This window comes from Taurulus bubalis (genome assembly GCF_910589615.1).
Source record: "Taurulus bubalis genome assembly, chromosome: 4".
Taxonomy (NCBI): Eukaryota; Metazoa; Chordata; class Actinopteri; order Perciformes; family Cottidae; genus Taurulus; species Taurulus bubalis.
This window is the reverse complement of record NC_136592.1, coordinates 2773307-2786980: the sequence shown is the minus strand read 5'-3', so window position 1 is coordinate 2786980 and position 13674 is coordinate 2773307. Positions and strand designations below refer to the sequence as shown.

The window sequence follows — 13674 nt, the reverse complement described above, 5'->3', positions numbered from 1 at the left end:
GTTGGTATCTCCATTGAACAGCTGTTGCAGTGTCTATAGATCATAACGGCGTACAGGTAGAGCATAAAACATGTGAGACTTAATGTCCAGACAGCTTCCAGCGGTGCTTTTGTCTGGGATTCGATCCAGACCGAGGCACACGCTGGATTAACATCTTTTAATGGCTGCTGGGGACCTGATGAAGTGAGGGATCGATAGACTGGAAAGTGGCCCCTCGCTCCTCGTAGGATTAGAGAGGGCCCCAGTCCTATCTAACACAATGCAAATGGAGGAGGCGGGCTTAAAGAGTCCGCCGACCCAAACAGACCTTGACTAAATCCCAGACACAACACCAGACCTGCAGCTTCAGACAGGCCTGCTGCACCCAGCGGCCGCAGAGAGGACAGGAAGTGGCTTTCCTCCAGAGGGGGCGTCGTATACGTTTTCCTCCAGCACGTCTGGGGTTCTGCGCGCTGCTGTCCCGTCAGTCAAAGGAATTATCCACCTTCTCAGTCTGTTCATGAAGTGCGTTCCCTCTGGGCTTTGTGAGGAGCAGCCTGGGAATGAATAACACAGGATTAGAGGGAAGGGAGAGACTGGAGCTCTGCCAGTCAGAGACTCGTTCTTTCTCCTCTTTTATCTGAGCTTATGTGTAGAAAGGGAGAACAGACTATAAATATGAATGGAGCGCTTCCTTTAGAATGCAGGCGCTTGAGTCTGAACCTGCTCCACTCAGACAAGTTTTAGTCATGTAACAGTTGATTTCCTGATCGTAAATAATGATTGCTGTGTAAAGATAGCATCGTTTTCATTTTAATGTGGCGGATTATGTCTCAAAGGTAAATATTTGTAGGATATGTTTACAATAACCCAAATTATTCTGCATTACGATCTTACTGGCAAGTCACTGGTGTGTAAAGTCCTTGGTGCATACTGGTGTTGGACTCGTTTGAGACGTGGAACACAGCCAGAAATGTTGTCTTCAGGATTTTAGGATGAAGACCAGTTGAGACAGTTCCAGAGGTACTGCTGTTATCATCGGGGCAAGACACCAGGCAGGGAATCAGGATTCACAGCACTGCTCTCCCTGAACTCTGGAGAGTTTCAAACAACAAACTGTGGAAGTAAAATACTTTCAAGAGAAAGAACAGCGGGGAGAACAATGTCCAGGACGCCTTAAACTGATGATTGAAACATTTCTACGTGTATAAAATCCTGTTAAGTTCATTATTGAGTGAACCCATGCGCAGCACACAGACTCTGACAGCAGGTAAAAAGGTGTATTGACTTGCTGTGTGTTCCAATACCCATACTGCAATATGATTTACTATGCAAGGAAAACATTTAGTATGTCCCAATGTCTAATGCAGTATGCCGATAACCAGAATGTTCTACTATCCGGATGCATTGTTGCAGTACGCAGGCCATGGCACAGCAGATATATGAGTAAGAGGGTCAACGTTAAAGGGAATGTTAGTCACAACATGAATGCTATACTGCATGACACATGGTGTACTTTGTGAGGGCAGCTGCAGTACGTAGTAAGTGAAGAGAAAAAGGTTTTCAGAGATAAGGATATGGGGTGAATGTTGTTAGTGCTTATCCAGTGGATGAATTGACGGGAACAGCTGGGTTTGACAGCTGAGAGCGAGCAGAGAGGCAGGAGACTGGAATTCAGAGCAGCAGAAGTTTGATCTGAGCGCAATGAGATACAATTCAGAGACGAAACTACAGAATACTTAAAAAATAATTCATTCTGATGCCTGCAACATAGCTACCAACGTAGTAGATGGAAAGTTCTGGCAAGGACTTGGAGGAAAGCCAGGCTGTAAATAATGCAGCAGTTGATTAGATGATGAGGCTGAGGTGTGCCAGCAGCCAGAGCCCAGGAGCAGGAGGAGCCACTAGTGGCAGGGAACACCCAGAAAACACAAGGAAAGGTGGGAGGAGAGGCCTTGACAAATCCATCGTAAAAGAGGAACCAGAAGGGCAGCGTACATTTACGGATGTTAAAACCTCAGAACTCTGTACAAAATGAGGCATGATAAAAGAAAACGTAGATTGTGTGTGTGTGTGTGTGTGTGTGTGTGTGTGTGTGTGTGTGTGTGTGTGTGTGTGTGTGTGCGTGTGTGTGTGTGTGTGGCCAGTGCAACCTAATGAACTTTAGCCTGTTAAAATTAATTCAAACCAGGAGGACATGCTTCATTTAACACCACCTGGACTCATCTAATTCTCTATAAACATAAATAAATCTAAGGTATTTGCTAGAGACATGACGCGGCTCCTCTTGCTGTGAGGCCACCACCATGCCGCCCTTTCACAAATAGGTAAACAGGGGAAAATGACAGGAAAAAAAGTGTCTTGGTAGTGTGTATCTTACAAATCTCACTGTCTCACATTATCCCTAATTTTATTTGTATTAATTGTTGTATTTAGTACAACAAAAAGACCACCTTACCCCCACCAACATCAGTCACGACCGCAATAATTACATGACAAATGATGATAATAACCTCTCAAAGAATGTTGAGCACAGTTCTTCACAAACAGGAGAATGAAGAAACACTTGGAGTTTAGTTAGTTGTGTTGAGTTGAGAACCAGTTGATTTCAATGAATTGTTTATGCATAATCATCAGGTGTGTGGATAATCTTTTGCATTGTTGCATGTTTATCTGACCAAAAGACTCTCACGTTCACTAAGCAACTAATTGTTAGTGCCGATTTTCACAGCTCCTCCGTTTGAAACCTGCAAAGACATTATATACTGTATGTAATAGAGTGATGCAGAACGAGTCCTGAAATAAGGTTAACAAAAGCTTCGGAGATGTTCGCATGTTGTTCTACAATATAAGATCATCAGTTATCACAACTCTCATACATGTTTACGGTTTTACGTGTCTTAGAAAACAAGCGGCCAAATGTGACCACAAAACATCAACTCTGCAACCAGTCGTTTCTATTCACGCTAATGCCACGTGGTTCATTTATGGCCTATTATTACATTTTACTTCTGCCGACTGCATTCACAATTCCAAAATCATAAAAGTTGTGTTCATTTGAGAAGATTATCTTTCTGAAGAAAATACAAAACTATCATAAACTTTTGCAACAGAACATATTGTTCTGCATTTTGACCCATGGGATATACAGTTCTGTGGTTGGCCAAACACTGCTCTCTACGATACACTGTTTCTCCCTGATATTTATCAGAAAGGTTCACCACAGGTGAGGGGTTGAAAGTCCTGATCATGGAATATGTGTAAGTGTGAGTTAAAACAACAGTGTGTGCACTGCGGCTTTACAAACGAGCCAAAGGACATTCAAATCAGTTCTAGAGGGGGACATTACGTTGTTGTTGTTTCCCTGTTTGTCCACATGTGCCATCAGATTTCCATCTCAGCAAGACTTCTGATTCTGATAAGAGTTTAAATCAAAGAGCGAAAACCTCTCTCCTCCACAGACATACGTGTCAAACACCAAACACCACAACACCACAACACCACGGTCTCATGTCCCTCTATCTACGGGAGCGGCTTGGTCCTGCAGCCTATACTACCATAGGAGGGTGGAGGCCGGTGAAAGGCTCGCTCTGCTGCCTTCCTGGTAGCCCCCTAACAGGATTAAGGGGGGTATGATGAGGTGCTGCTCCCGCTCGCTGTAACTCACTCTGATGTGATTTCCATTTGTCTGGCCTGGCCCATACTTTCCCCTCCATCTAATCCCTCACTGGTCTCACCGGCGTCCATGAAGCCACGCTAATCTGCTGGCAGGCTTTAGGAGGAGAAGCTTCCACACACGGGCTCTGTTAAACAGACGGGAAGGGCTGCTTCCACTGCATCGGAGCAGACGCCGTCACAAAGTGTGTGTGGACATCCAGCTATTGGTAAGCCTACTGTTGGAGATGACGTGTTACTTTATGCAAGGTGTAGTTTGAAGCCTATATTGGCTTATTGTGTCTCTGCTCTGCAACAGCTCAGTGTTGTGTATCTTGAGCCACTGCTTGGCTGCTGCGTTGTGGTAAACAGGACCTTGCCATGAACAGAGTTTGATATCATGCATATTGTTTCAGTGTGAGCTGCATGAAGACCTGAGCCGACTTGGTTTCATCTTCCAAAGAACCTTCATCTAAAACTGATCAGGCTTATTCAGATGTTTCCTGGCAAAGTCTTGCCTTCCTGTTCTTCAGTGTTCCCAGTGGTTTGCACTTTGTTGTAAACCTTCTGTATTCAGACTCATAAAGGCATCTCTTGGTTGTAGACTTTGACAAAGGCACGCCTCCCTCCTCCAGAATATTCTGGAGCTCAGTAGTCATGTTATGAAGGGTTTTTCTTCACCGAGGAAAGAATTCTGCTGCATCTACTTCACATGTCTTCTGTGGTCTTCCGAGCCTTTTGGTGTTGGTGAGCTTGCTCCTATTTTATTTTAGGAATGTACCAACCTATTGATTTGGTCAATCCTGATGTTTCTGCTATCTGCCTGATAGGTGTGTGTAGTTTGTCAGCCTTTTAATGGCCTCCTTCACTTGCATTGACATGCAGAGAGTTCCCTGGACCAGCTACCAAATGCAAATTCAACATTTTGAATCCTCTCCAGACCTTTTCATCTGCTTATTTTGTCATGAAATACCGAGGGAACAATGCAGTTCAAGTCACTTTATTTTGTACAAATGTAGACCTGGCCATAAAACCATTTGTAAGACAATTGTCCATTTACTTTTGAGACTCTGAAAATGTGGGCGGCTGTGTAAAAATGGTTGTAATTCCTAAAAGGTTGATGCGATAGTTTTGTTATATCCATTGAATTAAAGCTGAAAGTCTAAACTTTCACCACATATTGATGTGTCATTTCAAATCTGTGTAGAGTTGTGTAAAGAGGAAAATAAGAACAATGGTGTCACAGTCCAAATACTTATGGCCCTGACTGCTACACACACACACACACACACACACACACACACACACACACACACACACACACACACACACTGTTGTGTGAGATCTCGCAAAAGTTTTTTAATGTAAAAAGAAAGAAATGGAGTTCAATGTAGTTCCGGGACAGTTCGATACCGCCAGAACAATAAAGCTATTTTTAAGATTAAAAAGAAAAAACAGATGAGACAAAAAAGCCAGCGCACCCCACTGCACTCTACCTCCTCCCCACCGCTAGGAGACTATTTGCTGGGAGGAAGTCAAGGTAACGTTAACCACAACCTTTTCTGACAAGTTGAGAGTGAGAATGTGTTGCCGGAGCAGCGCCCACTCTTCTCCTGGTGAAGTTGTCTCGTGAAGTGGAGCGAGGCAAAGAGACCGGCTATCCAAGCCACTGTATTTTCATCCGGACCTTAAATTACTAAGGTTTTTTTCAACCTTCTATTTTTTCCCCTTATGTTGTTATATATAAGATGCTATATTTACGTTACTGCTGTATGTTTTTTGTTTGGACCCTATAAAATAGATATCAATATCTGCTGTACAAGGTTTACAAAGAACAAAGTAAAGCAAAAATGTAATATACAAAAATAATAATACAACAAAATACATCCACACATGGAGAACTGTCTCAAAAGAAAGAAAAACAAATGTTTATATATTTACACTTTTAGAAATATGACATCATGTCCATTTAAATAAAGTGTAAATGTTTTTTTGGTGAAACACTTTCCTCATTAATGATGAATGTTTTCTAAATCCACATTTCTGAATATATGATTTTCACAAAGACATCATGCTTTTTTTGTACATTTAATCAGAAACTGTATTGAAGGACCAATCTGTAGTATTTATTATATAATTGTATTTACCATGTGTCAGCATAGAATGCAGTATTCATACACAACACCAGTGAGTCTGGCCTGTACTGTAGATGAAAAATGGCCCTTTTTGTATCTCAGCTTGGCATCACTGAAAATATGGGATGAAAATATACATAACTGTCACGCATTATGGAAGCAATCCTTTAACAGCACCAGAAAATAGGAGCAACTTATAGATCTATATGTTAGTCCCCGTTGTGGTGGCGTACTTTGGATCCTTTAACATTCTCAAAACATATTTCAAATCGTTTCTTTTTTTGATTTCAACATATACATTTTTCCACATCCATTTATTAAATGTGTCGAAATAGTGTTATGTAACTAGTGTTAGCTTTGCCATGACGCGATCAACGGTACGATAAAAGGAAAAGGCACTAAAAATTGAATCCTGACTTGTGTTTGCCTGCTAACAGGTGTGATGCTCCTGCGTGAGTAAATGGCCCCGCAGATAGCAGACATGACAGCAGAGGAGCTCCCGGCCCCACGGGTGTCCGGCCCTGTGGGGGAGGTCAAGGTGATGCCTGAGCACGGGCTGGAGGAGGGACTCGACGGCTGCAACCCAGAAGTTACACGCTATCCCGTTGACCCGCCCTGTGAGGAACGAGCAGCAATCACTGAACGGTAAGAGTTGTATCTCTTCTGTCGAGCTGTTTGATAGGAATGTGTACTGCATCCCTATGCAACATATCTCTAATACAAAGCCCTATATATCTAATTATTTATTTATTTTATTTATTTGTATTTGGTGACTTACTATATATACTTATTTACTTGTGTTGATGTATTTAGTAATATTTCTCTCTTTATGAAATGAGACGTGTGTATATGTGGCCATGTCTGTGTTCTTGGGGAACGTCTTAGTATTGTGCTTTAGTTTTGTTGAAAGGTTTGTATTTCCACATGAAGAAAGTGTCTGTGCGATGGATGTATTATCTGATTGTGGAGGAATTATATTGAAAGGACGGTGCTCAGTGCATGCTCCACCAGGAGCTCTTTGGGGACCTCAAGGGGAGACCCTGTTGTTGTTTCAGACATGTGAATCTAGTAGAATTGAATCCCGTGAGGGTAGATACACATCTTTCTACTATATGGACCCCCTATTTGAGTCTTATCAAATCAGAGGCCTTGAGTCTTTCTGAAAGGCATCAGTGACATGGAAACGTTCTTATAGAGCTACCATCCCAACACTCTTCAGGGGAATGTTTACAGAAGAGAAGTGTCTCTCTCTCTGCAGGGAGGAGCCGTTTTGTAGGATCTGCCATGAAGGCGGAGCCTCCGGGGAGCTGCTGTCGCCCTGCCAGTGCTGTGGTAGCCTGGCCATGGTGCACCGGGCCTGCCTGGAGCTCTGGCTCACCGCCTCCAACAGCAGCCACTGTGAACTCTGCCGCCACCAGTTTGCACTGGAGCGCCTGCCAAAGCCCCTTTCTGAGGTAGGCCCTTTTCTGGCCATGCAGCTCATTCGCACTCAAAGGGTTGTATTTGTCATAATTAGATATCGGTCTACGACGTCTTTGAGCTTTCTTCCTCCGCACATGTACAATGAGCAATGAATCAAAAACCACCCATGAGACACAGCTGGAATGATGTTGAATTATAAACTGTTCACTTTATTTTCACGAGTTGTAGTTATGAAAGATGATCAAACGTTCCGGTCTTCACCTGGTAACGAGCATTCCTTGATGACATTTCACCTTCATATTACTTTTTATTATTTATTTTTATATATTATGTTTACAAGTGCAAACAGCTGTTCTTAAATTATATAAAAAAGAACATATACATACGTACATATGTATGTATGTATGTATATATATATATATATATATATATATATATATATATATATATATATACATACATACATACATACATACATACATATGTATGTATATATATATAGATAGATATAGATAGTATTTAAACTAACAATGAGAATACAAAGCATACAGTAAACCTTAAATGACACAAATGAATGAGACAATAGTTTGATTAAAAGAATATACATTTATATAGATGCCTGCATGCCTGTTTATATTTTGAGTGTCTTTCTTTTAAAAGCATATTAATTATTTCAAACTCAACTTAAATGAACGTCATGAACACATGAATATAACACATTTACATGACTTTTACTAAACTTTGGGGATTTAATTTTTTTCAAGGACTTTTCCAGGCCTGGAAATAACCAGGTTTTCCATGAGCGTAAGAGTCCTGATATATACACAGACACATATATATATATATATACAACCTGAGGGATGAGAGAGGCCTCTGATATTTCTGGATGAGCCAGCAGAAGTCAGTGGGAGGAGCCCTGCTGCCTTCAGGTTGGAGAACATGCTGCTATCAGTTGGACCTGCTTGTACCCTAAAGCCACTTAGAGTCAGATTAGATGGCGTTTCCTCCGCTCGCTGCTCGGCAGTGCACAGTGCAGGAGAGCGTATTAGTGGCCGGGTCGTCTTCCTGCTGCGTGTGTGGTCACAGCCAGTAATCTGCTGATTAAGCACCATGCTCTCCACCAGGTTAAGAACAGCATAAGCCTGCTGTCAGGCAATACTGTACACATGAACTCACATGCACAAAAACACACGCACAACACTTTACATTACTACAGCAGAACGTGTCTGCTGGGAAGAGCCCATCGAAACAGCAGCATGGTGTGCAGGTAGAGTCCTGTTGGCTTCGGTGCACCGGTTTGGATCGGACCTTTTATCATGCAGTACATGGGCTTGGTGACCTTACGCCCCCCTCAACTGCAACACAAGTTTAATCAGGTAAAATAGCTTTTTGTATTTAAGATTGGTCATCAAACAAAACCGTACTCACACTGCAGGTCCCTTGTAATAGCCAACTGTAATTATTGGGCTTGGGCTGTCAGTATTCCTATGATCTTGGATAAGGACCGGTTTGATATTATAATTAAAAATAATGATATCAAAGTTATTAAAAGCCAAACTGATTAAAATACATATGCTATTGATATATGTTAATTATATAATACGATAGTGATTACAGTAATATGAAGTATTAAAGCATTTCTTTACAAGGCATTTTAGGGATCTTAATACTATTTACTAGATTTTTGCAAATGCTAAAACTAAGACCCTCAAATATACAAATTACTTCAAATCTAACATCTTTGCAAAAGCAGATACTGCATTAAAAACTATAAAAACTAAAAATGTGTATTTTTGTAACACAACTTTACACACAAACACCATCTAAATATGAATTTCCATATGCCAACTGCACACTGATGTATTAAATATAAAACACAATCTAGTCTTCGACCTTTCCATTTGTAGCATTCTGCTGTAAATAAATACTATTATTCTCAGTAACTCAACAGTATCTAGCCTGCTGCCCAGATACCGTACTTTCCACCCCAGTGGTTCTATACCTACATGTCCATGTGTGGGTCAAGTAGCTCCACCCACACGGTGTGCAGCACCATGACCCATGTTGTACATTAATGTGCTTTTAACCAGCTTTCACTCTCTTCCTTCTTCCCCTCAGTGGTTGTGTTCTCCATCTGTGCAGCAGCAGAGGCGGACGCTGTGTGGCGATGCTGTGTGTTTCCTGTTCATCACACCACTGGCCAGCCTGTCAGGATGGCTGTGTGTTCAGGGCGCCTTGGACCTCCACTACACCAACGGCATGGAGGCCCTGGGGCTACTGGTCCTCACGCTGGCCCTCTTCACCATATACGTCTTCTGGACCCTGGTACGTTCAGGGTTTACACTTGTCAGTCAGTACATGGTTTTTCTCGTTTTACCCCTCATATGCAATCCAGCCTTGTGTGAAAAGATCTTGGCGATAAGTCTCTGCAGCCCCTTTCATTGGATTTGGTTAACATAAAAATGTTGGTTAGCAACTTCAACTTTCTATTTTTATTTTTTAAATCAAATAATTAGTTAGCCTGAAACTACGAATAAATCACCAAAAAATTAAAAATAACTTTTAGTGGAAGTGCATTTTTGACCTTTGGGAAGCTCAGCCACTTAAAAACTTTTCTCAGGCTTTTAATCTACATTGCATGGTCTTCCTCAGCAAATGGAGTTTACTCAGTCGTCATCGCATGACAACTATGGACCTAATGCCTCATTTCCAATGTGTGGTCTGGCTCGCCTCAACTTTTGGTACCAGGTCCTTTTTCTGTATTTTGTGACATCGTCAACGTGACTCTTGCTGAATCCTTTTATCGGCAACCAAACAAAAGGGTGAGCCACATCATGCGTTGGAAATGCAGCAAGTATGGAACGTTGGTCACATTCAATTCAATTCAATTCAATTCATCACATTATATTTGACCTAAACCATCACCAGGTGCACTAAAACATGCTCATTTGTTTCTCAGGTATCTGTGCGCTACCATATGAATTTGTTCCAGACATGGAAGAAGACCAACAACAAAGTGCGATTGCAGATTCCCTTGCCTGCCCACAGCACTCCTACCCAACAGACCACGTCCATAAAGACCTTCTGCAAAGGCACCAACAAAGAGACTATGGTGTAGACTACAGTCTCCACTTGACTCCTTCAAGAGCTGAAGGATTGTCACCTTTTCTGGGAACAATTGCACCAAAAGAGCAAATTTAAGACGTCTCTCAACCTTTGGGTCGGTCTAGAAAAGACGAAAACTACAACCTTGTGTCACTCTCCGAATCAAAAGGAGTCATCTTGGCAATTGTGGACATGTGAAGTACTTTCTTTGACAGTGACAATCAGAATCTTTTCCTGCAGACAACAAAGCGTTCTGGACTGACGATCCAGGTATTTTTTCTCTTCATGACATGAGAGATCTCCAGTAACATTCACAATTGTTGACAATCTGTTGCAACCTTGCAGTTCCAATATCTACAACAATAATAGAGCCAAATCTGAATGGCTTGTTGAATCACATGTTTTCTCATCTAGGTGTGCCACAAAAAAGTATTTCATCCACATGAAGCAAGGTTACAAGAGCGCCCTCCATCTAGAATCAAACCAAGGTTGTGGTTTAAATCACCCAACAGCCCTGCTAGGTTTACTCTCGTGAGTAGATTGTGGTAATGCAACAGTGAGTGAAGGACATTTAGACTGTCTAGAGTAGAAGGAGCAGCTTCTGTAACACTAAGCGTTCTGTATTCAAACAGTCTGCAGCCATGCTAGCAGCTGTGCTGTACTTATGACCAGCTTTGAGCTGAATGCCAAGTCAGCATGCATTAGGCTGACCATGTTCACTGTCTTACTTCAGTGTGTTAACATAAGCGAATTAGCACTAAAAGTGCAGCTGAAACTGATGGGAATGCTAGTAGTGTTGGGTATCTGGTCATAAATCAAGTAGGGGTGGATTGGAACGTTGACCTGAGAAAAAGTAATGTGTTGGCTCTGTTTGTTACTGAAACATTGCATACTTTAGACAGCAATGCAGGACCATGATATGTGGACTAAAGGTGCCTAACTGAGTGAACGCACGTATCCAAGTGGCAGCCAAGACAACCGCTGGGCAAAAGGTGCTACACGGCTTCCTTTCTCATTGCTTAAGCATAAGGTACACTGGACCAATCTTTACGGAGGAACGGAGATAATACCGTTCCGGCAGCAACATTTAAAGTGTAACGCGTAGATAATGAGCAGCGACACACTTGATGCTGTGTAAAGTGACACAGCATCAAGTGTGTCGCTGCTTATTATCTACACGTTACAAATAAAATAAAAACATACTAAAAATGTGTCCCGGCATGCAAGTGCAGTGGGATTCTCACTGAAGCCGTTGTCGAGCTTCTCCCTTAGGCCGATGAGTCGTAGATTCTGGCGCCTGTCTCTATTAGCAGCATCTTCAACGGCCTGATGTAGTTCATCGCACTTTTTAGCGCTTCTCTCCGCCGTTTGGCGAAGCTGGTTGTTGTCATCCTCCAACTGAGAGATTCGATTTTCTGCTTCATCCAGGCGAAGCGTTATTCTGTCTACGTCAGTTCTTAGGCCCACGCTGGTCTCTTTAATCTCCGTCATATCTGCTTGCAAAACCGTTAAAAGTTTCCCAACTTGCCCCATCTTCTCCATGGCTTTTACCAGGGACTGTTGCATAGCCTGCAGCACGCTTCCCTCATTGCTCATGCCCTCAGGGTTTGCTGTCTTAGCATTAGCACCACCAGTAGTAGCACTCTTGTTGGCCGCTCTCGTTGTCATATTGCGTGAGTCACCGGTTTGCTCAGCTACAACAGTGTTTAACTATCACTTTCTATGACTTTACAGCACAGTCACGCCAATATCATTAGCTAATTTGGGGTAGTTAGGTGGGTTTACCGGGACGTATCCAGTCAGGCAGCCATCCTACTCGGTGGTCCCACGTGACTCCATGTGTATGTAAAGCTTAAAAAAATTTAAATTTGATGAATACTATGTAAAAAAATAAATACACTGCACAATTATTAGGAAAGTAGTTTTTTTTTGGGGGGGTAGGAGGGGATTAATTGCATTATTGAACAACTACAGTGCTCTCGGTCAATCCAAAATGTTAATAAACCTCAAACCTGAATATTTAAGAGAGTAAAAGTGAGGTTTTTACTTTCTTCGAAGAATATCTGTGTGTTCACAATTATTGGGCAACTATTAGTGTGCAGACAAGTGTGAACACAATTCAAAATAATAATTTTCAAATTAAATAAACTGTAAATAACATTTAAATAAAGTGCAAATTAAAATATAGCCTTATAATCTGTGAATGATATGCTTCAGCAGTCTTCATGTTTGCAGAACCAGAACTTTCTCTTCATATCTGTGACAGTTGACAGTCAGTGACACGACAGACCTTTTCTGCGTCATGAGCCCATCGTCCTTTCTCTTGAAAAATCCCACCGGCTTTCTCATGAGCTTTGGATGTTTGGTCTCTAGACAGCTTTAGCTGTGAAGCCTTCAGTGCTGCGTTAGCTAGCCTCGCTAGCATTAGCTAGCGTTAGCCCACACTCCACACACAGGCTCAGGGCTCCGCCTTGTTACCTCCGTTCACAAAGCCCTATTTCGTGAAGTTAGGATCATACTTGCACAAACATCACACCGCCCAGCACCCCCTGTGGCGGACCACAGGCTCCCCACCTTCCCTTTGGCTCCAATAATCTGTTTTACCAGATACTCATACTCTCATGTGGTCTGCATTTGGGTCCGCAACATTGTCCGCCCGTGACAGGTTCACACAAACACTCTCCATCCATCTGATACTGGCCCGGCCTGTCTGTCAAATTTTTTTATTCAATGTGGCCCCTGAGCCAAAAAGTTTGCCCACCCCTGGTTTAGGGGGAACGTTGGGATTGGGCCATTGTTTAGTGTGTCACCTAATGTCAAATTGTGGTATTGCAATAAAAACGTGTTCATCTCACGCCTGCAAGTTTTGGCTGGTCTATCTATGTCAACAAAGTAGCTAACCCCATCAGATAACTAGCCAACACGCTTGGGGTGGATTAGGATGATAAGGCTGGCATGGCGTCGGTCAGCGTCCAGAAATAGCCACGTGGAGCCTGCACGCCTTTTTGACCGCAACTTTTCTGAGAGCGGACAGTTGTCGGCAGAATGCGAGGGGTCACATTAGGTGTTTCAACCCAATCCTCCACCCACCGAGCGAGAGGTCACCGCTCCACTGCCGCCCACTGCCGGCCTACTACCTCAGGTAAAGCCACAGAGGTAGTAATAATAATAATAGTAATAGTGCTAATGTGGCTAATGTACATAACTTAAAGTTCCAGCAAACGTCTAATTTAGCGAATAGTCAGCTGTCGTTTTGACGGAATGGCGCCGGCCGTTACCACTGCAGGTATGATCTGGACGAATGGAAGCAAAACTCCCGATAGAAAATCATACAATATAAAAAATCCCAAACATTAACTGGTACCAGGAGACACTCCGC

General features: G+C 42.5%; 1 protein-coding gene across 1 annotated transcript; it reads left to right on the top strand.

Moving 5' to 3' along the window:
• Nucleotides 1-6249: 6249 nt before the first annotated feature.
• On the top strand, nt 6250-10308 carry LOC306735880 (E3 ubiquitin-protein ligase MARCHF3; the record flags this gene model as incomplete). The annotated part of the gene is made up of 4 exons (XM_079217449.1): nt 6250-6413; nt 6988-7222; nt 9309-9515; nt 10150-10308. The coding sequence occupies 4 exons, from the start codon at nt 6250-6252 to the stop codon at nt 10306-10308; spliced, it is 765 nt and encodes a 254-aa protein (XP_079073575.1).
• Nucleotides 10309-13674: the final 3366 nt, after the last annotated feature.